The sequence below is a fragment of the Prunus dulcis genome, chromosome 6 (assembly GCF_902201215.1).
Source record: "Prunus dulcis chromosome 6, ALMONDv2, whole genome shotgun sequence".
NCBI classification, from domain to species: domain Eukaryota; kingdom Viridiplantae; phylum Streptophyta; class Magnoliopsida; order Rosales; family Rosaceae; genus Prunus; species Prunus dulcis.
Genome location: NC_047655.1, coordinates 24,247,220 through 24,274,287, shown reverse-complemented (window position 1 = coordinate 24,274,287; position 27,068 = coordinate 24,247,220). Strand labels below are relative to the sequence as shown.

At 37.7% G+C, this 27,068-nt stretch overlaps 5 protein-coding genes and 1 non-coding gene across 6 annotated transcripts; 2 read left to right on the top strand and 4 right to left on the bottom strand.

Annotated features, from left to right (window-relative positions):
• Positions 1-892: 892 nt before the first annotated feature.
• LOC117630521 (probable glutathione S-transferase) lies at positions 893-1,875 on the bottom strand. The gene is given in 3 exon segments (XM_034363228.1): positions 893-1,249; positions 1,553-1,578; positions 1,581-1,875. Coding segments are annotated over 3 exon segments (678 nt in total).
• Positions 1,876-3,622: 1,747 nt separating this feature from the next.
• On the bottom strand, positions 3,623-4,650 carry LOC117631416 (glutathione S-transferase U8-like). Its single transcript, XM_034364560.1, has 2 exons — positions 4,310-4,650; positions 3,623-4,135 (listed from the first exon to the last, which is right to left on the bottom strand). Exons 1-2 carry the CDS (start codon positions 4,622-4,624, stop codon positions 3,788-3,790), a joined length of 663 nt encoding a protein of 220 aa, XP_034220451.1. The 5' UTR covers positions 4,625-4,650; the 3' UTR covers positions 3,623-3,787.
• A 4,560-nt stretch (positions 4,651-9,210) lies between these two features.
• On the top strand, positions 9,211-12,653 carry LOC117632737 (rop guanine nucleotide exchange factor 7-like). Its single transcript, XM_034366299.1, has 7 exons — positions 9,211-10,030; positions 10,134-10,250; positions 10,386-10,540; positions 10,852-10,926; positions 11,004-11,294; positions 11,374-11,730; positions 11,825-12,653. Exons 1-7 carry the CDS (start codon positions 9,415-9,417, stop codon positions 12,329-12,331), a joined length of 2,118 nt encoding a protein of 705 aa, XP_034222190.1. The 5' UTR covers positions 9,211-9,414; the 3' UTR covers positions 12,332-12,653.
• A 356-nt stretch (positions 12,654-13,009) lies between these two features.
• On the bottom strand, positions 13,010-13,081 carry TRNAP-AGG. Its single transcript has one exon. It is a non-coding gene; the product is annotated as a tRNA-Pro (tRNA).
• An 870-nt stretch (positions 13,082-13,951) lies between these two features.
• On the top strand, positions 13,952-14,861 carry LOC117632756 (non-specific lipid-transfer protein Cw18). The gene is made up of 2 exons (XM_034366320.1): positions 13,952-14,555; positions 14,682-14,861. The coding sequence occupies exons 1-2, from the start codon at positions 14,216-14,218 to the stop codon at positions 14,696-14,698; spliced, it is 357 nt and encodes a 118-aa protein (XP_034222211.1). The 5' UTR covers positions 13,952-14,215; the 3' UTR covers positions 14,699-14,861.
• Positions 14,862-15,821: 960 nt separating this feature from the next.
• LOC117632755 lies at positions 15,822-18,642 on the bottom strand. The gene is made up of 6 exons (XM_034366319.1): positions 18,094-18,642; positions 17,252-17,336; positions 16,770-16,948; positions 16,437-16,497; positions 16,282-16,330; positions 15,822-16,126 (listed from the first exon to the last, which is right to left on the bottom strand). The coding sequence occupies exons 1-5, from the start codon at positions 18,214-18,216 to the stop codon at positions 16,314-16,316; spliced, it is 465 nt and encodes a 154-aa protein (XP_034222210.1). The 5' UTR covers positions 18,217-18,642; the 3' UTR covers positions 15,822-16,126; positions 16,282-16,313.
• Positions 18,643-27,068: the final 8,426 nt, after the last annotated feature.

Genomic DNA, 27,068 nt, shown 5'->3' with positions numbered 1-27,068 from the left:
GGAGCGTGGCTAAGTATGTGCTCGCATACTCCATTCCCAGACCATCGTCAAGTACCCCAATTTCCAGCATTTCGATTAATATAATTAGAAACTTTGGATTTGGTTTTTTAATAATCTATCACCAATTGTTAGCATGGGTATTAATGCTTGATTTGTATGTTTTACTTGGTCTTGGAGACTTGTTCTCCTAGAATTGTTCAGATTTGATGTGTATTTGTTCTTCAATCATAGCCATCCAAAGTGGTCACAAGTAGGCGTGGGCAAAAACCCCAACCATTCAAATTAAAATGCTCGGTTAGGTTTGGTTAGGTTCGGTTTTCACACTTAAAAAAGTGTAATTTTAAGAAAAACAATTAGTTTAGTTTAGTACATACGGTTAGTTTTTATGTACAAATCAAACCAATCTAAACTATAATATTACATTAATTCAAGTTGAAGTTTGAAGCTCAAATCAAACAAAACCGACCCCTCGTCACAACACACATCCTATTAACATCTTTGTCTCATAATTTGTCTCTACACACATTTAGGAATTTGTTAAATTTGTTTGCAAGAAACAAGTCCTGGTCTGCTGCAATATAAAAAAGAAATACTGTCTCTTTATTGAGCTCCAAAATATCCAAATAAAAGCAACTAGGTCATCCGTCCACACCCACAAGTATTTTCTTATGCTTGGTCGATTTTAATAAGATAACAAGTGCAACTAGGTCATAATAGAACACAGAGCAGCTTTGTTGACATATATTATGCAAGCGATGTTAAAAAATGAGAAATTAAACCTAGAACTTCAGGTGCATATAGATAAAAACCCTTAACATACTTTTGTTTGACGGACATTTCATAACAAAGAGGCACTAATAAATATGTAATCTTACATTGATTCACGAGCCATTTACTTTGCAAGTAGTTTGGTGCTTTCACAGCGACCAAGGAAGAAGGCAATTAATCTTTCTTTATTAGGAGGCAGAACTTCCCTAACAACACTGTGGCTCGCAAACTCATCACACCAATCATATAGCTTGGGACACTTCTCTTTGGTCAATACCTCCACCCCCACAGCTTCTTGAATTGGTCTAAGCCAGTAGCCTATGAAGCTAGCAGCCATATCTACAAATCCAATTGTCTCTCCCCCAAAGAACTTGTTATCCTTGAGCTCATTTTCAAGAAATTGCAGAAGCTCACAAGCTTCTTCCATAGCCTTCTCATGGCCCTCAATTTCCCAGTAAGCTTTGCATATTGCAGGTGAGCACTAAAAAGAGTAAAGTCAAACAAAACACATTGAGAATCAGGCATAAATAAGCTGACACACAGGTAAGAAAATAGGGGCTCTATCTTTTCTTGTCACACTTATCTCATATTGTTAATTTAGACCACACCCTAAACGCAAGAGTTAATTTAAGTATCAACTTTTTAAATATGCTTAAGGGTTCATCAACATGATATTGATCTATACCCTAACAGAGAAAGGTGGACCAGTCGATCTGACAGCTATATATATTCTCGATGTTAGATAGATGGCATAAATGATTGAAGTGAAACAATATATTTATACCTTCTCATCAATGAAGCTAGCCCAAAGCGTGCATTGGCTCTTTGGTAAGGGTCTTGAGGCAATATTGGAAGGCCCTGATGCTTCCAAGTCTCATCAATGTATTCAAGAATAACAAGGGACTCTGCTATTGGTTTCTCATTGTGTACAAGCACAGGGACCTTCTTGTGAACTGGATTGTATTTGATGAGCAAAGGGCTCTTGTTCTGCAGGTCCTCTTCGCAGAATTTGGATTTCACACCTTTCAATCTCAAAGCTATATCCACTCTGAGACTTAATGGGCTTCCCCTAACCCCAAAGTGCTTCACTTCCTCTGCTTCTGCCATGGTGTTTTAGGTTCAAGTTTTAGTCTTTGCTTGTGGGTTTTATAGAGATAGAAATTCTATCATGAGTTTGGTGATGAAAAGATTCTGCATCACATTTTGCTCATCGAAACCCGAAACTCTTTGGTTTATTAATTTTAAAAGACTAAGTTAATTAATATTTGTATACTTATTTATTTTCAATTATGAAAAACGATAAGAAGTAAGCACATGAAGTCCCCTATTAACTTGTCTGCTATTCTGCTATGCCTTGTTAGTTTTATCATAAATTGTTGGTCTGATTTAAATCGTAAATTTCTCTTCATGTGATGTGTTTATTAGAAATTTCAGATTTTTTTTTAATGTGTATTGATCAAATTTAATAACATGCATTAATTTAGAGTGAGTAATACCAGACGACACACTAACTTTTGGTTACCAACTGATGTTACAATGTTTCACTTGTTTTCTGTCTTGACCCACTTTGAACTTTATTTATTTATTAATAAATAAGAAATTTCGAAATAAATTGATAATTGAGTAACTCTTTATTTCAACGATATGAGAACAAAGTTGACAATATATATATATATATATATATATATATATATATCAAACAAGAACCCGACTTATTACATTAATGTAGATTTATTCTTGTAATTTTTGGTGAGCCATGAAATGCTTGCAAATAAGCAATCTATGGCGATCATGAACCATCTACTTGGTGCTTTCAAAGCGACCTCGGAAGAAAGCAACTAGTCCTCGGAGCTGCTCCGCTGCGAATCACACCTCGAAACTAACTAGATTCTTATCTCGGATTCATCGACAGGAAAACACAAGAGCTCAGTGCCTTTCCTCCTAGAAATCTCCATTTTAATGGTTCCTCAACCTTTTCAGTGATTTCCATAGCTATCTCATGGAGGCAAGATGTCCTGAAGAACATTGGCATATTCTCTATCTGGAAATAGAGCTCGAATGGAGGCTCGTATCCAAGTCCAACATACATAGATAACATAATTCAAGAGTAGCAGTGCTCTATGTGCCTAGAAGAAAGTAAATAAACATGCAAAATAATGGAAAATATCTGTGTGCTCTATGTTTCCTGTCGGATAAAAGTGAGTCATAAGTATTACGATCAGCTTTTAAAATCTCTCTGGCGTATAGCCGGGCGGCTATACTTTTAAAATATCTATTTATGGAGTAAAGCCGCGCGGCTTTACTTTTAAATTTCTATTTACGAAGTGTAGCCGCCCGGCTTTACATTTAAAATATTATATTTTAAAGAGTGTTTTTATTCTATTTAAAATATTATATTTTACACCTTCCTTGGACTTTATCAAGTCTTTTTATTTCAGATTCGTACCTCTGCCTCGGATACATCTTCTCCTGCTCCAATATCTTTTTTTTCTCTCTCAAATAAGCGGGCCTTTGCATTTGCAGCTTCTAATTTTTGACTTAAGTCCTTGATTTCAAGCTTCATCGATGATGTTTCAGCACTATAACTATCTACTTTCGATTTGGCAGTCTGCAAAGAATGTGTAATACTCTTTATATTACGGTCCACTAGTTTTCTCATCATAAATCATAAATTTCTCAGCATGTTACGTGCTTACTAGAAATTTTAGAATGCATATCAAACTTATATAATGTATTAATTTAGAATGAGTAAACTAGACACACAAACTTTTACTTTATCAACTGATGTAGCAGTGTTTCACTTGTTTCTTGTCAACTTTATTTATCCGTAACAAATAAGAAATTGTCACATCAATTGATAATTCAGTAACTCATTATTTGAATGACATCACAACAAAGATGGAAATGCATAAATATCAAACATGAACCCGACTTACTACATTTATGTAGATTTATTCTGGTAAATTTTCATGAGGCATGAAATGCTTGCAATAAGCAATCCATGGCTACCATGAACCATTTAGTTGGAAGTAGTAGTGGTGCTCTCAAAGCGACCTCGGAAGAAAGCAACTAGTTTATCTCTTGGAGGCAAACTTTCCTGAAGAACATTGACAAACTCATCACTCCAATCGTATAGCTTGGGAAGCTTCTCTTTGGTCAAAATCTCCACCCCGACAACTTCTTGAATGGCTCTCAGCCAGTAGGCTATGAAGTTTCCAACAATATCCACAAGGCCAACTTTCTCTCCCCCAAAGAACTTGTTACCCTTGAGCTCATGTTCAAGTAGTTTCAGAAGTTCACATGCTTCTTCCACAGCCTTCTCATGTCCCTCACTCCCCCAGCAAGCTTTCCATATTGCAGACAAGCACTAAAGACAAACAGAACAAATAGAAAACTTATATTAGTGATTAGGTTGTGGTGTTTGATTGATTCAAATCTAGGTTTATTTTAAGCTAAATTTCTACTAACAAATTGTATTGACATGTACACTCACAAATCATGTTAAATCGCATACACAAAGACTGAAGTGAAACACTTTTACCTTTTCATCAATGAACCTAGCCCAGAAGCGTGCATGAGCTCTTTCATAAGGATCTTCAGGCAAAATGGAAAAACCCTGCTTCCAAGTCTCATCAATATATTCAAGAACGACTTGGGACTCTGCTATAGGTTTGTCATTGTGCAGGAGCACAGGGATCTTCTTGTGAACTGGGTTGGATTTGAGAAGCAAAGCACTCTTGTCTTGCAGGTCCTCTTCAAAGAACTCATACTGCACCCCTTTCAGTCTCAGAGCTATTTCCACTCTGGAACTAAATGGGCTTCCCCAAACCCTCAACAGCTTAACTTCCTCACCCATTATATCACTAATCAATCAAGTTTTACTCTAACCCTTTTTGTTTATATGACTGGATTTTTCCTTCTGGGTTTTATAGGAGCAAGAACACAGTGTTAACTTGGGCATTAAGACACCTCTACACACTGTTCAAAAGTCAATAATCATTATAATAGTGAGTTGGTGAAGGAGAGATCTGGATAATGCTTTGTTGACAATTTGTTCATTGAAACTTGCCACTCTTTTCCCTGTTTCAAAGGACTATGTTAGCATTTGTCTTATTTATTTACTTTATCTACATTGAAAAACGATAACAGCAAACCACATGAACTCATCTGCAATTGACAGCTCTTAGCCTTCCCCATTGGTCATTGACTCGCTAGCTTTTATTGGTTTTATCATTTCCGTTGGTATTCTATTAGTCCAACTTATGTAAATTATAAAATTTCCATGTGATTTGGTCAAAGGCCTGGCAGTTAGAGCACCTCCAGCACAAGCCCAAACCATGGGCAAATGGCAGCCCCAGTCCACAAAACCACCCTCCAGCGCGCGCAGTCAAGCCCCGGCAAGCCCACAGGCAAAAATGAATTGGGCTGTTGTCCGAAAGTTGCCGACATCAGCGTGACGTCACGCTGACATCAGCAACTGTTGTTCAATTTTTTAAAAATTATTGGAGTATGTATTCCATGAGCCAATAGTAAAAAAATTGAAAATCAGACGCTGACGTCAACGTGACATCAGCACTAGCCCACAGAAACCAACGGCTACAAGCCACGTGGCTTCTCCTGGAGCCTCTGATCCAAAAATCTTATCCAATTCAACGGTTGTCCAATTTTTGGCTAAAAAAATATCAAAAAATTCTAGATATTTTTTTCTAGAAACACCTACCAATATTATTCACTTTCTACACCAAATATTCATACAAATTCATCTCCTTCCAATATTTTTCACTTTCGACACCAAATTTTCGACTACAAAATTCCATTTGTGCAAAAATACAAATGGCATCTTCCATCGAAACCGGAGGGTTGGACAAACGTTAGAAGAGGTCAAAATTTTGGTGACGAGGTAAAAAAAAAAATTGCCATTTTATTCAATTTAATGTCATTTTTTAAATTTATATTTCTTGCATTTACAATTTCATTTTTTTAATAGATTATTCAAGGCAAAAAAGGAAAACAATTACACATGGCTCCTCAAGTGAATAATGCCCGTAGTTGGTTCCAGTAATGCTTTCCGTGTATGAAATAATGACACTATTACATCATCCGAAGGATAATACTTCCTCATGTCGTGATCTGGTGGAACCGTCTTCGTCAATGATTGAGTTGTCCTTGCACTCGATTGTGTCGGACTATGAGGACTGAGCGTATTTCAATTGTATGATGACTGAGTAGGTATTTCAATTGTATGATGAGTGAGATGTGAATTTTATAATAAATATGGACACGTGGCAACCGAAAATCTTATGCGAAAATTTAATTCGAAAATTTTATATGAAAATGTTATCTGAAATTTTTATGTGAGAATTTTATAATAAATAGTGACACATGACAATCGAAAATCTTATCAAAATTAATGGTTTAAGTATAAAAAATAGAAAATAAATTAAAGTGAATAGTAATTGCCCTTGCCCTTACATTTTGGGGTGAAACCAAAAAATGAAAGGCTGCCACTATTCACATGAATAGTGACAAACATTGCCTTACCCTTGTCCTTTGGGGTGGATGTGCTCTTAATAATGACCTCAATAATCTGCATTGGGCTTAGAGCTATTAGCTAGAAAGATAGGATTGGGCTCCAAAATTGTATTGGCTACTGGTGCCTAGGTCTTTAGAGCAAGTCCAGCGCATGCCACCAACCCGGGCAAAAGGCCCCTTGCCAGCCCAAAAGACCCTCCAGCGCATGACATGCAACCCGAGCAAGCCTTGGGTCCCACCAACCCGGGCAAGCCCACGGGCAAGATCTGCCTGGGCTCAAACCCGAAGGCGCTGACGTCAGTGAGGGAAAAAAAAATTCAAAAAAATTCAAATTTTTTTTTTAAAAAAAAAACCAAAAAATTATGGATGTTTTCCCTATAAATACATAACAATTTTATTCACTTTCCACACCAAATCCTCATACAAACTCTTCTCCTTCCAATATTTGTAAATTGTAATTTTTTTTTTCTTCTTGCATTTGTAAATTGTTTATATTTTCTTTCATATTTATTTTTTTCTTGCATTTGTAAATTGTTTATATTTTGTTGCATAATCTTTTTTTTCCTTCTTCCCCTTGCCTTTTGGGGTGGAACAAAAAAAGGCAAGGCTGCCACTATTCAAGTGAATAGTGGCAGCCCTTGCCTTGCCTTTGCCTTGCCCTTGCTTTTTGGGGTGAAGGTGCTCTTGAATAGTGACAGCCCTTGCCTTGCCTTTGCCTTGCCCTTGCTTTTTGGGGTGAAGGTGCTCTTAAGCCTTGAAAGTGGGCTTATGCTTATTTCCATTCTACACAAGGCAGGGTGGCCGTCAAAAAGGCACAAAGCCACTGCAATAGTTTGCTAGGATACAAGCGATATCGAAGGAGGGAGAATCGAACCTAAGACATTTTTTGATCGAAAAACCTGAGGCATTTTTTGGTCGAAAAAACCTAAGACATTGAGTGCACAAGTAAATACTCTTAATTAACCACTTAAACTACAATTCCATTACATACCCTTTCTAATCTTGCCATGCCTTACTTTGATTTTTTTCAATTTTCAAAACAGATAACTTGGTTCTATTATGCTTAAATCACACTTTTAGAGCTATGTTCTTTAATGTAACATTTGCAAGCAACATTAATAATTACAAATGTGGTCCATCAAAAAGCTCTGGCTCATTCTACATATATATTTTTTGTTTGTAAAGAAAAGGGCTGGCCAGCTCCTGGAGCCATGACAATTAATGGAAACACAAGCTTCATAAATCAAACAATCTAAAACAAGCAAAAAGTGCAACAACATAGGCTCATTGCTTTCTTTTTAAAAATTTCTTTCAGTCTATCGGAAGCAGCTTGAAATTGAAGCTTGTCTTTCCCTCTACGTTTTTTCAAAGTAGCAGTCAACATCAAACAAGGTGCTATGTCGCAGTTGAGAGGAGCCTTTCTTAACATACATTTTATATCTGTTGGAACAACCACCATCATCATTTTACCAGACAGAAATTGGGATACATAAGGCCTTGCACGGAAAGTTACCACAAAAAAAGGAGATTAGAGAATACCCCATTATTATACATTAAATAAGATTTAGTACCCCATTATGGATCCTAATTCTAACTCTTTCTAACTACTACAAAATGCTTTCTGCTGTCCCATGCATAAATGCTTAAGATATATTCCTAATTATAAAAGTTACTGCAATTAAAAATCCTAGCTAAGCAAAGCAAAGCGTGCATAGAAAAAGAAAAAGGCAAGGTGGGTATGTTTTGGATGAAATTAGCATTTGGGATTTTTTTTTTCTTTTTTCATCTCCAAAATGCCCCTTTACACCTATTGAGGCCATAAACAAAAACTGAAATTTTATTAAGTTTTAATGCCTCTTTCCAATTACATGTAAATTTTTATTCAATCTTATAAGCTTGTGAACAGCCAAGTCTAGTAATCAAATTCATCCATCTTTTCTTGCCCTATTATAGGTAAACTTGGCACTTCATTAGCAATGTAAGAAGCAACAATGGAATCTTTATTAGAATATGTCATTTTGTTTAACTTGTAACGAGTCTGATATGATCAACTTTTAAAAACAAGGTGCTCTGTTTATATAAACAATATGAAATTCATTTCAGAATATTGAGGCATTCCACCATCACTTTGTTTTGTGGTTCCAAAGTGTTTTTACCCTCTAATTTGAATTATTTATTGCTTTTCTATGAACTTGGAAACTCTGCTGCTTCAAAAAGCAGACAACTGTTTACTGGAATGCCCCAGACTACTTCTAAAATGACCAACAGGCCTGCCATGCACAGAGAAACACTCTTTTTGGGTTCATTATCTTCTGCATCATCAAACTGATTTTGCTAAGATTCAACCTATTTCAGTCATTTTGGTACTTGCTTTTTTGTTGTTCTTTTTTAATTTCTGAATGATATGAAAGTGAAACAAGTCCCACAGGAACAAAGATATGGAACATATAAATTCTATACCATGCTTGTGTTTTACTTTATGTAAATAGTTATTAATAGTGTGACAGACAGACAAAGAGGAGCGGAAGAATGGTAAAGGTGGAGACATTTCATCCTGTGATGAGCACTGGATCCCAAAAATTTTAAAGCAAATTCTCAACCACAAACATAATTCAAGAAAGATTAGTAGGAGGAGGAAGAAGGGTAATCTGGTCACTTGACACCAAAACCAGACCTGCCTGATAAGCTACAAATTACAAACATAATCAAGGATATATTGGTAGACATCATTGAGAGATCCGTCGATTACACGATTCCCATAACCATTGTTTATTGTATTTTTCAAAACCAAGTTAGAATTATTAATGGACACTTATCATTTTTAATCCTTGTTTAAGCAAAGCAGAGCAATGCTACAGAGAAAGAGAGAGAGAGTCACTGTGCAGTTTACTGTCTGATTAAAAATATCAAGAGGACCAAAAACACTACGCTCTTCCAAGTTTCAAATGTGTGTCTCTCTCTAGCTGTTCATGTGTTTGAGCAAGCTTCCATTAATCATGACTAGCTTAACATTTATGTTCATATAAATAAAGCAAGCTCCTTTCAAGAATATCCACCATTTTGTTTTCTATATTTTAGCAGCTGCCTTTCACTATCAGACATGGTTGAGGCCTTATGGATAGAGCTTTCACTCACCAAGAGGAAAGAGAGAGAACCCAGCAGCTACAAAATCAACAGCTCAAGCTTTGTCTGCCATTTGTGAGGTTCAGAGGCTTCAACAACCACAACCCATTATCTATTTTTGGGTTTTGGGCGTCAAAGTTTCTTCGAAACTTGCATTGCAGAGCTCGATTATCTAATTCCTGTTGCTTGGGAAGGCTTCAGTACAATGGTATGGTAGTGAATAACTCTGCATTTTGCGAATCGCCTGGCTTTATTGAAGAAGGAAAAGCTGCAATGGAGGGTTTGATTGAGAGAAATGAAGGCATTATTGAAGGGAAAAGAGAAGACTTTGGTGAATGTTTGGGTCAAGTTGGAACCTTTGGGGATTTGATTGAGGAGAAGGGTCGTGATAGCAGTTCAAGTTCAGAATTTTTGACATCTGAGACGACGGGTCATGAGGAACAGAGTCACAGTAGCTCTGATGAAGAGACATCTTCGGCACCCTCATTGGGTTGGCCTATTCAGAAAGCTGAGGCATCAGATTGCACCAGTCAGAACGGGAGTGAAGCAGCAGAGAGAACCCATTTGGATGATAGGAACTTAGAGAAACAAGGGTCAACAATATCAGGTATTATCTCTATTTCATTCACACTAAGACACTTGAGGTACATGTCAATTTGATGCTTTTTCCTATTAATTAAAATTGATGATTTTGGTTTATGGGATTGTAGAGACTGAGTTGATGAAGGAAAGGTTTTCAAAATTGTTGCTTGGAGAAGATATGTCAGGTTGTGGAAACGGGGTTTGTACAGCATTGGCTATATCAAATGCCATTACTAATCTTTGTGGTATGCAATTTTAGTCTACTATCTCAATTTGTTCAAACCTAGATTGGTTGATTTGCTCTGTTATTTAACGGAAATTTCGTTATGGATTCATTTGTGGTGATGGTTATTTTTCTTGTTCTCTGTTCCCTCTTGTAGCTACCTTATTTGGGCAACTTTGGAGACTTGAACCACTACCCCAAGAGAAGAAACTGATGTGGCGAAGAGAGATGGAATGGCTTCTTTGTGTGAGTGATCACATTGTTGAGTTGATACCTTCTTGGCAGACTTTTCCTGATGGAAGCAAATTGGAGGTAAATTCTGAGTCCAATAGATTTTATATCTCTCAGTTTTCAGTATGCACTCCCTTTCGGCAATTATATTATACCGAATCAAGTGACCAATTCCAATGTATAAATAGCAGTGATGAAACGTATGCCATCTTTAATCTTGCTGCATTATAAATGGTGAACTTGAAATTGGCATGGAGCCTTTATACTAATGTAACTGAAGTGATACTTTGTGATAAGAAACTACAGTGTAGGGCGATGAAAATGTTGATTAAGGAAGGTACTAAATGATCAGTTTCTTGAAATTGTTCTTACTCATTTACGCTTCAACGCAGGTCATGACTTGCAGACCCCGCTCAGATCTTTATGTTAATCTCCCTGCCCTTCGTAAATTGGACAACATGCTTCTTGTAAGCTTCTCAGACACTTCTCTACAACTTAGATCCAGTTTCATGAGTTCCATTCTGAGTTTAGCCATTCCTTGCAGGAAATATTAGATAGTTTTGTCAATACAGAGTTCTGGTATGTTGACCAAGGGATTCTAGCCCCAGATGCTGATGGGTCATCCTCTTTCCGAAGAGCCTTTCAGCGTCAAGAGGAAAAGTGGTGGCTACCTGTGCCACGAGTTCCTCCTGGTGGACTCCATGAAAACACAAAAAGGCAACTGCAGCACAAACGCGATTGCACGAGCCAAATATTAAAAGCTGCCATGGCTATTAATAGTATTACTTTAGCAGATATGGAAGTGCCGGAATCATATCTGGAAGCTCTTCCAAAGGTTTGAAACATCCTCTAGGTGCCAGTGATTTGTAATTACAAAGGCACGGTGCTAAACTTTTGCTTTAACTTGGTTTCAGAATGGAAGAGCAAGCTTAGGGGATCTTATTTATCGATACATTTCATCAGATCAATTCTCTCCTGAATGTCTGCTTGATTGCCTTGATTTGTCCTCTGAACATCAAGCCATAGAGATTGCCAACAGAGTGGAGGCCTCAATCTATTTGTGGCGCAAAAAAGCAAATTCAAAGCCCACAAATAATGCAACCAGATTTACTTCAAGGTCATCATGGGAAATGGTTAAGGAGCTGATGGTTGATGCAGAGAAAAAGGAGTTGCTTCCGGAAAGAGCAGAAAGTCTCTTAATGTGCTTGAGGCAACGCTTCCCTGGTCTTCCACAGACAGCCCTCGATATGAGCAAGATTCAGTACAATAAGGTTCCAACTTGATCCCAATCTAAAATTTGTTCTCATTTTTGCCTTCAATTTCTTCTTTCCTTTGTACTTGACTGGTTGAATTTGATATGTCTAGGATGTTGGGAAATCCATCTTGGAGAGCTACTCACGGGTTTTGGAGAGCCTGGCATTTAACATTGTGGCACGTATCGATGATCTGCTATATGTAGATGACCTGACCCGCCATTCTGATCAGTTCTCATCAATCTCCAAAGTTAGTATCATTTCACACAAGAGCACTCCTAATCCATACTCAGTGCCCATCTCAAGCACTCCATACAAAACAGCTTTCACCACACCAAGCTTTTCACCTGGACAGCTAGTTAGCCCTCTCAGGGGAGACAGATCACCATTCATCACCAGTGGCAAGATTCCTCAGCGTGGATTGGGAGTAAAAAAAGTCTTGACTGATTATCTGAGTATCGATGCAAAGGGAAAGGACTACAGCGATCCAATCGAGAAACCAGATTCTGTATCGAACACAATGCAAGAGACGCTGGGATCTCAAATGGGAATGGATTCTTACCAGTGTACAAAAGCTTCAACAAGCCCGGCATCGCGGGATTCAATCACACAAGAGTGAATCCAAAGGCCTGTTGCCCATGAGTGTTCAGCTGCTTGAACTATCTCCTTTGTGTTTGCTTTTTTTCTTAGACATAGGAGGACATCAGAGAGTGGGGAAGGCTCATTCTTCATTAAGGCTGTTGACTCTTGTTAGAACAAGATGTCTGCCATGGTGATGAGTTGAGCGGTTCATATTTAATGTGCAGCTCCCTGTATTACAGTTTCGAGTTTGTTCCCGCGTCACTGTTTGGCATGGATCGAAGAGTGATTGTAAAGAGAGAACTAAGAAAATCCTACGCTATTTTGGATAGAATATATGAGTTCTTATTATTTTCTTCTCATGCAGTGGATATTGATAAAACTCAGTGCAAAATATGTTCAAGTGTGCATATTTGCTGACTTCTCTCTTGCAATTTCTTGAATCTGAATATTCATGACTTGGGTTTGGTTTGGCACTGTGTGTTCAAACTTGGTGGGCATTTTGCATGAGCTAAGATAGTCAATTTTAAATAGAATTATGTATATCCGTGACTTGGATTTCTGAGCAAACATGATGAGCGATCATACACTGCATGGATAATGGGCTATAATTCCCACGAAATCCTACAAAAACTTTGTGGTGTTCAGTGTTCTCAACTCAACCAAACCAAAGACGGCAAAAGAAATGAAGAAATGCAAAAAAATGTTGGAAAAAGTAGGGGCATTCCGAGAATTGAACTCGGGACCTCTCGCACCCTAAGCGAGAATCATACCACTAGACCAAATGCCCACATTTGAAAAGTTAAGCAATACGCTACTTTATAAGGGCGTAGAATCATATTTCAGTATACCTTGCCTACGATGTTGTGAATTTCCACATCAGTCCTTTAGAAAAACACTTCTATTTTGTGGCATAAGGGGTTTTGCCCGTTAATTAAGTTGATTGTAATATTCTGAACAAAACCATTATGAAAATTCTAGTACAATTTCAGACCAAGAAAAGAAAATTCTAGTACAATATACAAAATAAACTGGACAATTAATTAATTTTTAATTTTTTTAGAACCTATCTTATTAAGAGGGGTGCTATACTAAACTCACGCACACTGCATAGATACTAGGATTCGAACCCACGACTTTGCCTGAGGACCATTGAATTTTTAGGTTGTTGTTATAACTATAATAACACACAATACTGAAATCCTAGTACATGTCCACAGAAACAAACCAATTCTTTTTAATGGGGATGTATACAACAGCAGAGAAGCAAGCAAGAACTTAGAGCTATATATTTTCTCATCTCATTTTGGGCTATTTGGCATAGTTGGTTGTCTCTAATTCTTAGCTTAGAGCAAGTGATATTATCTGGTAGGCCAACTTTGTAATTGAATTCTATCAGAAATTATGCCTTCTTGTAATTTCAAAGAACAGAGTTATCTGGTTAAGTGGCTCAAAAGTTATTTCATGTTGGAAGATTAATCTTAGTGTGGTAGTTGGTAACACGTCCTCACAGATAAGAAGAGGCCTTGCCAAGGTCGGCAATGGAGTTTTGGAGAATTGGGGTGAGGTGTCTAACAACAAGGCCTCTGAGCTTCTTCACTGTCAGTAATGGCCACATCTAGGAGAGTGAGGACAAGAAATCAATTATATTTATATTGAATACTGGAGTTAAGGTGAGACAAATAACGCACAAACCAATTTGTGTAGCTAAAAGTGCTGCATAAAAAAGTTGTTTTGGTTCTAGTGCTACTTCCATTAGGCGTAAGTGGATGAATGGAAAACCCACATTTTCTGCTCTGATTCAAGTATAAAAAGGCTGATCCTATAATCAGATTTTTGCATTGTGGCATTGTGAGAGCTAGATAACACTTGACTAAACTTCCAGCTTGTGAATTGTGAACTTGTGAGGCACAAAAAAACAAAAATGGAGGCTCCAATGAAATTCATTTGCATTCTGGGATTGGTTGCAGTTATATGTACTAGCTGCCTTGAAAGGGTTGATGGGGCTAGCGCATGTGGAAAAGCTAGCCCAGATGATGAGGCCATCAAGCTTGCTCCTTGTGCAAGTGCTGCACAAGATGCAAACGCTCCTGTTTCCAGTGGCTGCTGCCAGCAGGTGAAGAGATTGGGCCAAAACCCTAGCTGCCTCTGTGCTGTTCTGCTCTCTGACACTGCCAAGAACTCTGGTGTCAAGGCTGAGGTTGCCATTACCATTCCCAAACGCTGCAACTTTGCCAACCGCCCTGTTGGCTACAAATGTGGACGTAAGTAACTGTGATTTGTCTGTAAAGAAAAATGACTCGTTACATATACGAGGCCAGGTATTTTTATTTTATTTTATATTATTTTGTTACTAATGTTCTAATGCAATAATAATGCTAATGTTGCAGCTTACACACTGCCATGAGTGGACATAAAGAGAAGGTGAAGGCTACTAGCGTCGGTAAATAGGAGATTACTGCTTGTGATTTGGCAATAAAAAGCTAGTAGCTTATAATTGTAGCATGTATGTATTGTATCCTTCTTGGATAATAATTATAAACAAAATTATGCAAATTTCAGTGTGACAAGTGCATGTGTGTTATCAATAATTGCGCAGAAACCCAATAATTATTTTGCTAAAAAGGCAAGGAATTTTTATGCCCCTGGTTACTGGGACCCAACAAGTGGTATGTTCTAAGGTTTGAAATGAATGATTTGAAATGAATGATTTGACCATTGGAGACAAACATTCATTGTAAACATCAAAATCAGATGATCCAATTACTTTGTAAAAGCGTGGCTGAAGAATCTCCATCCATCCACACCAGCAGCAGCAGAAATCTTCCTTAACGACCATGGAAAGCAAATATCCTACCAGACAAGGGATAAGGACTGCTTTTAACCTTTAAGGTCATGTTTGGATAGGGAATAATTAACCTCGACCCAAAAATCAAAAGCAGATTGACAGATATAAAGATATATAATTCTGGTTTATGGGCCACACTGTCTTTGAAGAGAGATTTGTTAGTTTCTAGGACGTGGCACTAACAATGGAATCTAAAATTTTGAGGCAAGGTGGAAACTGAAGGGCAGTGTCATAAACAAGAACAACTTTTTTGACTGTTTTGAGGGCCAAAGGCATAAATCCAAACATCCATGTGTTTGTTTGACCATGTCACGGGCACATACGAAGAAGCAGTGTTCAACTAGGGCATCAACAGGGAAAATCCGAAAAAGAAAGATGAGAGAATAAAAAATGGGTGAACCAAAAAAGAATAAAGACAGCTTAGACTTGTGCAGCAAGAGAACGTGAAGATAGGGTAACGTTCTCTTATCAGATTTTTATGTACCGACACTGTAAATTAGGACCACACGTTTTGTAGTCCACATACAATGTCTCTGAAAGGTGACAAAACCATGACTAACTTCCAGATTTTGATGCATGCCATCAATTAGATTCTGTCTCAGTTAACGAATTTGATGGACCAAAGACTTACAATACAAACCATCCATCCATCCATGGGAAAACATTACAGAAAAACCAATAATAGAGCGAAAGAAAACATGCAATTACGAGTTCAAACATACATATATTATTTATTAAACACAGCTAAATTACTCATATCCAAATCTTCAACCACATTAGCAGTAGTTGAAGATAAAGGAGAAGTCACTAGACCAAACATCCTTTACATAAGGAGACCACTTCATCATTCTTTACACTGATACTAAATAAGATGCACATATATAGAGAACTATGGTTTCATACGACTGTTGTTGGGCTGGACTGGAGCAAAACAAACCAGCTGCACGCAACGATCTGCTGCTGCTACGTACCCTATTTCCTATATATCTGCAAAGCATATACACAAACAGATGCTTAATTAGTAAACCATATCCAAATAAAATTGAGGTGAAAGTAAAAAAGAGAAGAATAAAGTAGATGCCACCGACAAGAAGTGCATCTACTATTCCTAGTAATGTTTCAGAAACTTAGAAACAATATACCTTGATGGGTATATGCCTCGGCAAGTGAGCCCTTAATAATAGAGAGACCCTACAGATGAAAAAATTCATAAGAAAAAACAATGTCAGAATAGTACATACAGAGTCCCAGTAGGGCAGTTCATGCACCTCCTGTACAGAAGTTGAAAATATCATACCTTGCCACCAGTTTCCTCTACAAGCACTCCCAGAATCATCTTCAGTCCCATCTTTCTTGTACTGAAATAATCATAAAATATAATTATCAGGCTCCGGAATTAAGATCAACCATAATCTACTGGAATTTCCAGGATAAGAGAGAGAGAGAGAAGAGAGAGAGAGAGAGAGAGAGAGAGAGAGAGAGGGAGGGACTATCTCATGTCCAAAGTTCACACAGTGTTTGCATTATTCCCGGGGAAATTTTTAAAGAATCTTATTCGCAGAGTCAGTTGGTAAAACCAACAATTGTTAAGGAGGAAAAAACAAAAAGCAAAACAAACAAAAATTCTCACCACAGAGTTAAATCCAGGGCTCTGGGTACTCTGGGGGTAAGAATAAATATCTTGGCCACCATAATAGATTGAAGAGCTGAGGTGACATGGTTGCTGTACTCTCTGATCCTGATAGAAGGAACTCATGTCCTTATTTGGCATGTTCTGACTCTCACCTTCGCTGCCATTAGAGTCACCAACTGCAGCAACATCAGAGTAACAGAAGCAGACAATTTTCAAACACACAACACAATTCATCTCTTAACCGGCCAATCAAACCAGGAATCATATGATAAAAAAAATAGGACAACCCAAAGATACATCTTTTATTTAGGAAAAAAAATCTAAGGAGGAATATGCATAAGATCCACATCAGTGAAGAAAGGACCACCACCTTTCATGGCTGACATGCAGCGAGAAGCAATCTAAACAAGATTGTAATAGATACAAGCTTTGGCCATAAGAAAACCAACAGTTATACAAGACAGAAAAACCTTACAAACCTGTCTCTCCAGGTTTGACGTGCAATGGTTCATCCGTAAGCTTTTTCCCAGTGACTTCAGAACGCAGAGATTCCCTCCCTAACACCTTCATGAACACGAAGACAACTTTCTCTCAGAACTTGGTACAACATAAAATAAATAAATATTCACATACACTTTACAGAATCTAGTAAAGGTCAGCCAGAAAGAGAGAGAGAGAGATTCCAATAACAAAAGTTTTTTAATTTAATTTGCAAAAGAACTTGCGAGTTTATTGTAAAATATGGTTTAAAAGCTCAGAGGGGAGATGAAAGAAAATATTTTCCAAAGAACAAACATATCCCAGCATTATATAATTCTAAAGCCCTTCGTTAAAAGAGATAATGCAATCTCTCACTAAAAATAAATAAAAATCTTGTCTTGATGATGCAAATCCACTTCTTCTTTTTTTAATATCAGACAGAAATCTCCCAATTCAGCAAATATGAACTTGTAGATGACGATTGAAGGCCTTCACCCAATTTCGGGTAAAATATATATATATATATATATAGATAAACCCCAGGAAGATTTTACGAGCAGAAATGCAAAAACAGGCACCCAACAATATAAAATCAAACAAAAGGCGACAGCTTTAACCTATATTCAATTAAGAAAAACAGAGACAACATTAGAACTCCAATACCATTAAACAGAAAACAGTCAAGAACCCTCAAAATCCAAAGCAATACCGTAAAATGCTAAGATAGCAATCAAAACCCAATTAAATAATTGAAGACAAAAATTAAAAAAAAACAGATAAAGATTTCAGAGATTCAGAAAACAATAAAAAGAAAAGAACTTGAACAGGGGAAAAGCAATACCAGTTCCTTGGAGGAAGGCGCAAATATAGCCCCGAAAATCCCAGATGAGGATGACGGCTCCTTGGACCCGAAAAGCTCAGAAGTAAATGAAGAAGACGACCCAACTTGCTTTCTCCCCTCCATTTCTCTCCCTGTATCGTTATATAAACCTTGAGAGCCTCTCTGTTTTATATCTCAGCAGAGTGCTATGAATATGTATGTGTATATATAATTATAATGAACCGAAGCACCGTCAAGCGAAGCTTAGCAAACAGGAAACCGCTACAGAATTTGTTTGTGCTAAGAAACAAAACAGAAGGCGGGATACAGAGAGCAAATCGAATAGAAAAAACGGAGAGAAAGGGAGAGACACGTGAAAGATCAAAGCGATATTGAGTAAAAACGAAACCGTCGCTCCCACCCAATTTATAAGCCAAAAAGGACTCCTGCCCAATTCGAAAATTTTCGATTTTTATTAAATTAAATTAATTAATTTTAATGTAATTATTATATTTGGTATGATTTTCTCCTTCGGTGTCTCAGCCTACGTTCTCTCTCTGTTTCTATTTTTATTTTTGGTTTTCTTTCTCTCTTTCTTCCTTCAACGACCTGTCGAAGAGAGTTACAGATTTGCGCCACGTGGGACAGGCAGTCCTTCCTTGTGGCCCTCCAAAATAACTCCCAACCTTTTACTGCCACGAGAACCCTAGTGGATAATAACAACCCTACCCTACACAAGGCCATTATTGACTTTTCACTTAGTACTCTTTTGGCAAATGAAATATACAGTTTACAAAGATATAGCCAGACCTTTATGACCTTATCTTTTTATCTTGTCGGACCAAAACCGAGATGGGTCTTCTTCTCTCATTCCCCACTTTTTTAAAGCTCGTGTTTGGTATTTTGGAAGTTGGAAGTTGGAAGTTATTTGGATACAGGATTCACAAGATTTTGTTAGATAATTAAGCATGTTATATTATAACATTAGGATAGATCTCTTTCACCGACATATTATGTTATTCGACTGTATAATAATATAATCAATGATATGAAATTTTACTTCACAATTTTGAAAGAACTCTTATTAGCATTCAAACCGAATCATTATGTTTTCATCCCATTTAGAAATATAACAAATTAATTGTACTTTTGATCACCGGATGATAAAATTTTCGATGTGACAATTAACAACCTCCTTTTGCCAAATGACATATTTTATTGTATGGTAAAAGGTAAAAGAGCATTTCTCTATGAAAATCAATAATTTATAATAATGTGGCTCAAATATCGATAAGCAAAATATGAGAGTTCTAACTCAAGTAAAAGTCGGTGAGAAAAGGTAGAACTTTTATAATTTTGAGTAGAAAAAGAGAAAATTAATCCAATCTTTTGTGATTGGATGAGAAATTTTGAGACCATCATTAGCCGAAAAAATTTCTTGTAACGGTAATAGCACTGTTTTGTTATTTTCGATCAATAATATAATAATATGTGAAAAAGTTATCTCGCATATCATTGAGCAATTAGCTGTAATAACGAAAAGTGACATCCCCATTGCATAAAAGTATCTCTACATTATTAGTGTGATGAACAGTGAGCCTAAAAAATCTAATGCCAAATCACAATGGTTTGATGTGTAACTAAATGGTGTTGATTGATGGATAAAGTTGATAATGGGGCATGGGAAAGGGGCCACAAGAAAGAAGTCATAAGGGCCAAAAACGACACAAGTTCAAGTGTCGAAAAATGGGTAAGGACATGGCAGGTGGAGTCGTGGGTTGGGTACCACCGAGGAGGGTCGCCGCGCGGTATACGTGTGTCCTATAAACTTCACCATCAGCGTTCATATTTTTACATCATATTCATTCAATAATTATTTGAATTTAGTGTTATTAGACATATCTAATAATCACATGTTTTTTTTTTTTTTTTTGGTTTTTTTAGGATGATCAGTGGTGGAACTAAAAATTTGTTATTATAAGGACGGAAAGATAGGTTTACAAAATCGAATATGAGAAAGCGTGCTTAATGTTCTCTTAAAAGAAAATCGTAAATGAGAAAATTGCATATTCACTCAAAATTTATACAAGAATATTGAGTTCATTGTGATCACGCGTGTTTGGTGTACATAATTCTTTCAATATGTTTAATGATAGTTCTTATATATTTGACCTCTTAGAAAAAAAGAATCTAACATTTTTAATGGAAACTAAAAAAAAAATTATAAATTTAGCCAACAAAGTCTAATCCAGTGAAAAAGGGCATTGACTTGCAGTGGTCTTTGGTTAAAATCTCAATGACACCGTTGTAATGTGTGTGAGAAACCCCTCTCTTCTTATACTTAATATATATATATATATATATATATATATATATATATATATAAATCTAAGTTTTGAGGTTTAGTTGAAAATTAATATACACAATTTGCCATTGAAATATTTTATGCCTTATATATGGGTCTTAATTATTTACAATATAGGAAACCGTTTAAGTTTTTACACTTGAGATTCATGGAATCCAGCCATAATGACCGGAAAATGCATGTACACGAAATGCATTAAAGGAAAAATCAACCTAAATTGCGAAGGTTATCCGACCCAAATATAATAAAGTATGGAATTTAAATTATTTGTTGTCACCTGATTTAAAAGAATTAAACTCACTCACCCTCTTGCGCACGCTGAGGCTTGAACCCAGCTCCCCTCCGAAAATTGCAGTCTCTAAACCACCACACTGGTCATAAGTTTGTGGTTATAATCTATGTAATCTAATATATATAATACACTACTTCCGAGCTGGTTTTCAAGTTTCAACTTTTCAACTGTTCACCACGTTTCAACTTCATTCACCCCACCATTCAACCACACACCTAACTAATTAGTTTTAATTAATTACTACATATTTTCTACACTCACAGTGTTTGTCAGCTCGCTATATAATCAACTTAAATTAGTTAAATCCATCATGCAATGCATTTCCTTCCAATTTTTTGTGATAAACTAATAGATAATTGACTGAATAAGCATCCTCCAAAGTTTCAATAAAAATTTCCAAGTTTTTCTTACAATTTTCGTGGTTTTTATTCAATTTTTATCGATATCGATAATATCCCGATATTTCCATCGAAATTTCCGTGTTTTTGGAGTATCGATATTTCCGATATCACCGATATTTTAGACCTTGGTAGAGACAGAGGAAGAAAAGAGTTTACTGGAAGTTTCTAAGAGCAGATGAGAAAACTGAATGATATTTCTTACTTAATTGTTGTACAGTACAATATATATATATATATACATTTACGTAGTCTCTTTGCTTAATGAGTAAGTAACCGTGCTAACAGCTGACAGCTAAGCAAACCAACCTCCTAACAATTCTAACAGCTCTAACCAACTCTAACCATTGGGTAAACACCCCCCCCCTCAATCTCAGCTAGGGTGCCTAAACTGAGATTGGTACAATGCTTAACAAATACTGGACTATGAAGCCCCTTAGTAAGAATATCTGCAACCTGATCATCAGTAGGAATGTATTGAACTAAGAAGTCCTTGCGTTGTACACGTTCTCGAACAAAATGGAAGTCGACATCCAAATGTTTGATACGAGAATGGAACACAGGATTAGAACTGAGAGCTAACGCAGACATATTATCACAAAACAACAGTGGAGGTTCTGAGAGAAAGACATGAAGATCTGCAAGTATCTGACGAATCCAAGCTACTTCTGCTGAGGCATTTGCAAGAGCATGGTATTCAGCTTCAGTGGAGCTACGGGAGACAGACCTCTGCTTCTTAGACTGCCATGAAATTGGATTGGAACCCAAGAAGACAACAAAACCTGTGGTTGATCGTCGAGTGGTAATGTTCCCAGCCCAATCTGCATCACTATATGCAGACAAAGAAACTGGAACAGAAGAAGAGTAAGTAAGACCATAGTGCAAAGTCCCTTGAATGTAGCGCAAAATCCTTTTAACCAACTGAAAGTGAACCTCTGTGGGATTGTTCATAAATTGGCAGACAGTATTAACAGAATAGGCAAGGTCTGGTCTTGTAAAAGTTAGGTATTGAAGAGCACCCACTATACTGCGGTATATTGATGGTTCCTTTAAAGGTTCACCATCTGTAGGAAGAACCTGTGTGTGAGGTTTAGAGGGAGTTGGGCAGGACCGACATGATTCCATCCCAGCCTTGACTAAAAGGTCTTTGGCATACTTCTGTTGACTGATAAACAGATCACCATTCGACTTATATGAAATCTGTAAGCCAAGAAAGAAGGCAAGGGGACCCAAGTCCTTGAGATCAAAAATTGAACCAAGATCTGTAATAACCTCTTGAATAACGTGAGAGTTTGAACCTGTGAGAATAATATCATCGACATAGAGCAATAATACAACAATAGCTGAATCTGAAATCTTCACAAACAGACTTGGATCACTATGTGACATTTTGAAACCAAGGGAAGGTAAGTAGCCTGTGAACTTGGCATTCCAGGCCCTTGGAGCTTGTTTCAAACCGTATAAAGACTTCTGTAATTTACACACATATTCAGGATGAGAAGAGTCTTCAAACCCCTGCGGTTGTTTCATGTAAACCTCTTCGTCAAGATCGCCATGGAGAAAGGCGTTCTTGACATCGAGCTGATGCAAAGACCAGCCATTAATAGAAGCCAAACTAAGAATAAGACGAACTGTGGTATGACGTACCACTGGACTGAAAGTTTCATCGTAGTCAAAGCCGGCCTCTTGACTAAACCCCTGTGCCACCAGCCGAGCTTTATAGCGAGAAACTGTCCCATCCGAATTTCTTTTGATCTTGTAAATCCACTTAGAGCCAACAATATTTGTATTTGCAGGGCGAGGTACCAAACACCATGTACCCTGCATGGTTAAGGCAGAAATCTCTTCCTCCATAGCCTTAATCCAGGCAGGAGAGAAAGAAGCCACACGAAAAGTAGAAGGCTCATCAAGAGTAGTAGAATCATGCATAGAAGTAAAGCACTGAGAATCCTCGAAAGATTTCTGTTGACACAGACCAGATTTGGACCTGGTAGTCATTGGATGTATGTTCTGAGAAGAAGAGAGACTAGAAGAAGAACTAGAAATGACATGATCAATAGGAGGCATATGCTCCCCTGACGAAACTGGAAAAAAAATCTGCCAGAGGCTGAACCGAAGAAGAAGAAGCATCTGGAGGAACTAGAGGCGATGGTGCAGCAGGAGAAAACTCGCGACGACTGAGAGAGGAGGAGGGATGATTGGTATGGGAAACAAGGGTCTCAGATGAAAGGACAAGAGTGGAAGGTAGATTAATGGAAAGAGATGGAGCACAGAGGACAAAATATTGGAGTGGAAAGTGCTGGGATGCTTGAAGGGATAAACTGACTCATCATGGATGACATGGCGAGAGATGACAAATCTTTGAGTAGAACAATTATAGCACAAAACACCCTTATAGCCCATAAGATATCCCATGAACACACAAGCAGCAGTACGAGGTTGCAATTTATGAGAATTGGTCCCTCTTAAGCACGGATAAACAGCAGTTCCAAACACACGCAAATATCCGATATCAGGCAATTTTTGCATAAGCCGAAAATAAGGAGATTTATTGGCAGGAACTTTACTAGGCATCCGATTAATGAGATAAGCTGAATGTGCCATTGCATGAAACCAAAATTTGTCAAGCATAGAAGCTTCAGTCAAGAGAGTAATGGCAGTCTCTACAAAATGCCGATTTTTTCTTTCAGCAAGTCCATTTTGCTGAGGTGTATAAGGGCATGAGATTTGATGAACAATGCCATGAGTAGATAAAAAATCCTGAAACTGATGACTCATATATTCTCCCCCTCCATCACTTTGAAAGTACTTTACTGAGGCCTGAAAATGATTGATAATAAAGGCAAAAAATTTGCGAAACAGAGAGAACACCTCAGATTTGACACAAAGAGGATATAGCCACAAAAAACCAGTATATTCATCAATGAAGCTGACGACATATCGATAACCATCAACTGATTTACAATGTGCAGGCCCCCATACATCACTATGAATCCGATAGAAAGGAGAAAATGCCTTATCATGCCTTGCAGAGAAAGGTAAATGATGCATTTTACCATTCAAGCAGTAAGAACACATCTGAGATATGGAATCTGAAACTACTGGGAGTTGTGTTTCCCTAAGCATGAGTTGAACAACCTCATTAGTAGGATGACCCAAATGCCTATGCCACAACGAGGAATGAATTTGTTGTCCAAGAAAAGCCATCTTTGGCTGCTTATTGTCTACATGAGTTGAAGAAGGGATAGAGAATGGGATGGGATACAGGCCATGGTCACTCTTGCCGTGGAACAGAACCCTGTTGGTGACTTTGTCCTGTATAGAAAACCCAAATTGATCAAAAATCATACGGCAATTATTATCCCGGCACAAGTGATACACAGACAAAAGATTGGCCGTAAGCTGGGGTACATGAAAAACAGAAGATAAAGATAGAGAGGAAGTTGTAGTGGGAATATGAGCTGAGCCAATATGATCAATGCGCAAACCTTCCCCATTTCCCACTCTGACTTGATCGAAAGAGGTGCAAGGGGAGGCAGAGTCCATGGTTGTCATATGAGGCACCATGTGATGACTTGCCCCACTATCTGCAATCCAGACAGCATCAGGAGAGAAAGAAGCCTAAGCAGCCAAGGTAGTGAGGGAGGCAGATGGTGGAGAACCTTGATAAACATAGTTGGAGCGATGGTAACAATCTAGAGCCCTATGGCCCTTTTTGCCACAAATCTGACATTCAATTGTTGAAGAGGACCTGGGAGAAGAGGTATTCGAATTGCGAAAATAACAATTGATAGCGGTGTGACCGCGCTTGCTGCAGATCTGACACTCAAGAACAACACCACCACCAGACTTAGGAGGACCTTGAAACCTGCCTTGAAAACCACGACCAAAAGGTCTAGAGCCAGAGAATCTGCCTTGGCCACCAGGAGCATGAGAAGAAGATCGACCAAAAGGCTGCGAACTCATATAGGCAGTAGGAGGCATTGAAGGAGTTGGAGGAGTTGGAAAGAGACCATCACCATGACCAGAACCAGAGAAGGCATGGGAAGAAACAGAAGGAGAGGATTGACTTATCATGCCAACCATAGACGCATGAGAAGAAAGCACACGTGCCTCTGCAGCTTGTTCAGCCGCAAGCAATTGATTGCGAAAGTCTTTGAAGGAAAGCGAGGTGTCACGAGCAACCAGGACTGTCCTAATCATATCATACTCAGAAGGAAGGCCATTCAAGGCTGCAATCATCATATCATCGTCGGACACCCAAACATCAGCGATAGCGAGTTGATCGCGAATGTGCTTGAGGCGAAGCAAGAACTTCTCAATTGACTCAGAGCCTTTCTGTGCAGTCTGAAGCTCAGTTTTGAGATGATTGATACGAGCACGAGAGACTGTGGCATATCGATCCGTCAAATTCATCCAGGCATCATGCGCCGTCTTGCAACCAATGACATATTAGAGCGCATCATCAGAAAGCGTGGCGATCAACAAGCTAAGAAGTGCATTGTCGACCTGCACCCAGTCCTTGTAGGCTGCAGTGAGTGCAGAGGTGACACCTTCCTCATCCAAAATTGCGAATTTCGGAGGAGCAATGTTCGAGCCATCAAAATGGCCAAAGAGATCTTAGCCGTCCAGAACAGACTCAAGTTGATATCGCCACTTCAAGAAGTTATCATCTTTCAACCGGATCGTGATAAGACCAAGAATACCGTCAATCTTGAGATGTGAAGTCGCCATGAAAGCAGGAGAGAGAGAAAGCACAGAAATTGCAGATCAAAGAAATTGAAGAAATTACAGAATTTTAGGTGAGACACGAAGAACAAAAACGAAGAAATTGCAGAAATTGCAGAAGCGAGAGGTCGAAGAAAATTGCGAACTCGAAGAAAACGAAGACAGAAACGAATTGCATAATCAACAAAGGTGAAGGAATGGCAAAATCGCAGACGGTGCAGTAGGTGCAAAAACCAGAGGGAAGAAGAAAGGAGAGGGAAGAGTAGAGTAGCGGAAGCAAAAGATCAGGCCCCCAGAACCACGAAGGGCTCTGATACCATGCTAACCATGGTAGTAGAGACAGAGGAAGAAAAGAGTTTACTGGAAGTTTCTAAGAGCAGATGAGAAAACTGAATGATATTTCTTACTTAATCGTTGTACAGTACAATATATATATATATATATATATACATTTACTTAGTCTCTTTGCTTAATGAGTAAGTAACCATGCTAACAGCTGACAGCTAAGCAAACCAACCTTCTAACAATTCCAACAGCTCTAACCAACTCTAACCATTGGGTAAACAATAACTGCCACAAAAACATCATATTATTTCTCGCGTTATAATTATATTAATTTCCAAATCGCTTTTGCTGGATTTTATAATTGAGTTCAGGAATTACGAGGAAGATTGGCTACCTAATCACTATGTTACAAATAGTCAACTTAATTGAAACATTTCAAGTCTTCTAATTCGGCAGAGTTTGTAAGAAATCATAAAGTACTCCCTTTTCTGTGGCTTAAATGGTAGGAGGAGGAAGAAAAAAAGTCCCAACTAATTTCATATGTGCACGTAAAGACATTCCTAGAAATAAAAGTTTACTTTGTAACAACCATCTTTTCTTTGGTTTTCTTTTTTTGAATATGAATGATAATCTAAACTACACAGGTTGGGGGTTTTCTCACATACACACACTGTCAAGGTATTCGAACATGAGATAACTGATGTACAGGTCAATATCATTTTTTATTGTGCTAGATTTTATTAGTTTCCCTTAATTTTTATTTTTGGGTTATGGTCAAGAAAATCCCTAATACACTTATTTTCAAAATAAAAATAAACTCTGGTGATTCGTTCTCTTTAATATAGATAATTAAAATAAATTCTGAATACGTGCAAATATATAATTATACATAAGTTTACAATTCACCCCAATAGCCAGAAAGCCAGAA

Bases quoted from the DNA above. Each gene is read 5' to 3' on its own strand.
- LOC117631416 (XM_034364560.1), bottom strand. From the start codon at position 4,624: ATGGGTGAGGAAGTTAAGCTGTTGAGGGTTTGGGGAAGCCCATTTAGT. The intron at 4,136-4,309 runs GTAAAAGTGTTT...GTTTGTCTTTAG, and splicing joins CTAGGTTCATTGATGAAAAG to TGCTTGTCTGCAATATGGAA.
- LOC117632737 (XM_034366299.1), top strand. From the start codon at position 9,415: ATGGATAGAGCTTTCACTCACCAAGAGGAAAGAGAGAGAACCCAGCAG. The intron at 10,251-10,385 runs GTATGCAATTTT...TCCCTCTTGTAG, and splicing joins TGCCATTACTAATCTTTGTG to CTACCTTATTTGGGCAACTT. The intron at 10,541-10,851 runs GTAAATTCTGAG...GCTTCAACGCAG, and splicing joins CTGATGGAAGCAAATTGGAG to GTCATGACTTGCAGACCCCG.
- LOC117632756 (XM_034366320.1), top strand. From the start codon at position 14,216: ATGGAGGCTCCAATGAAATTCATTTGCATTCTGGGATTGGTTGCAGTT.
- LOC117632755 (XM_034366319.1), bottom strand. From the start codon at position 18,216: ATGGAGGGGAGAAAGCAAGTTGGGTCGTCTTCTTCATTTACTTCTGAG. The intron at 17,337-18,093 runs GTATTGCTTTTC...GTGTTCATGAAG, and splicing joins CGCCTTCCTCCAAGGAACTG to GTGTTAGGGAGGGAATCTCT. The intron at 16,949-17,251 runs GTTTGTAAGGTT...ATGTTGCTGCAG, and splicing joins CGTCAAACCTGGAGAGACAG to TTGGTGACTCTAATGGCAGC.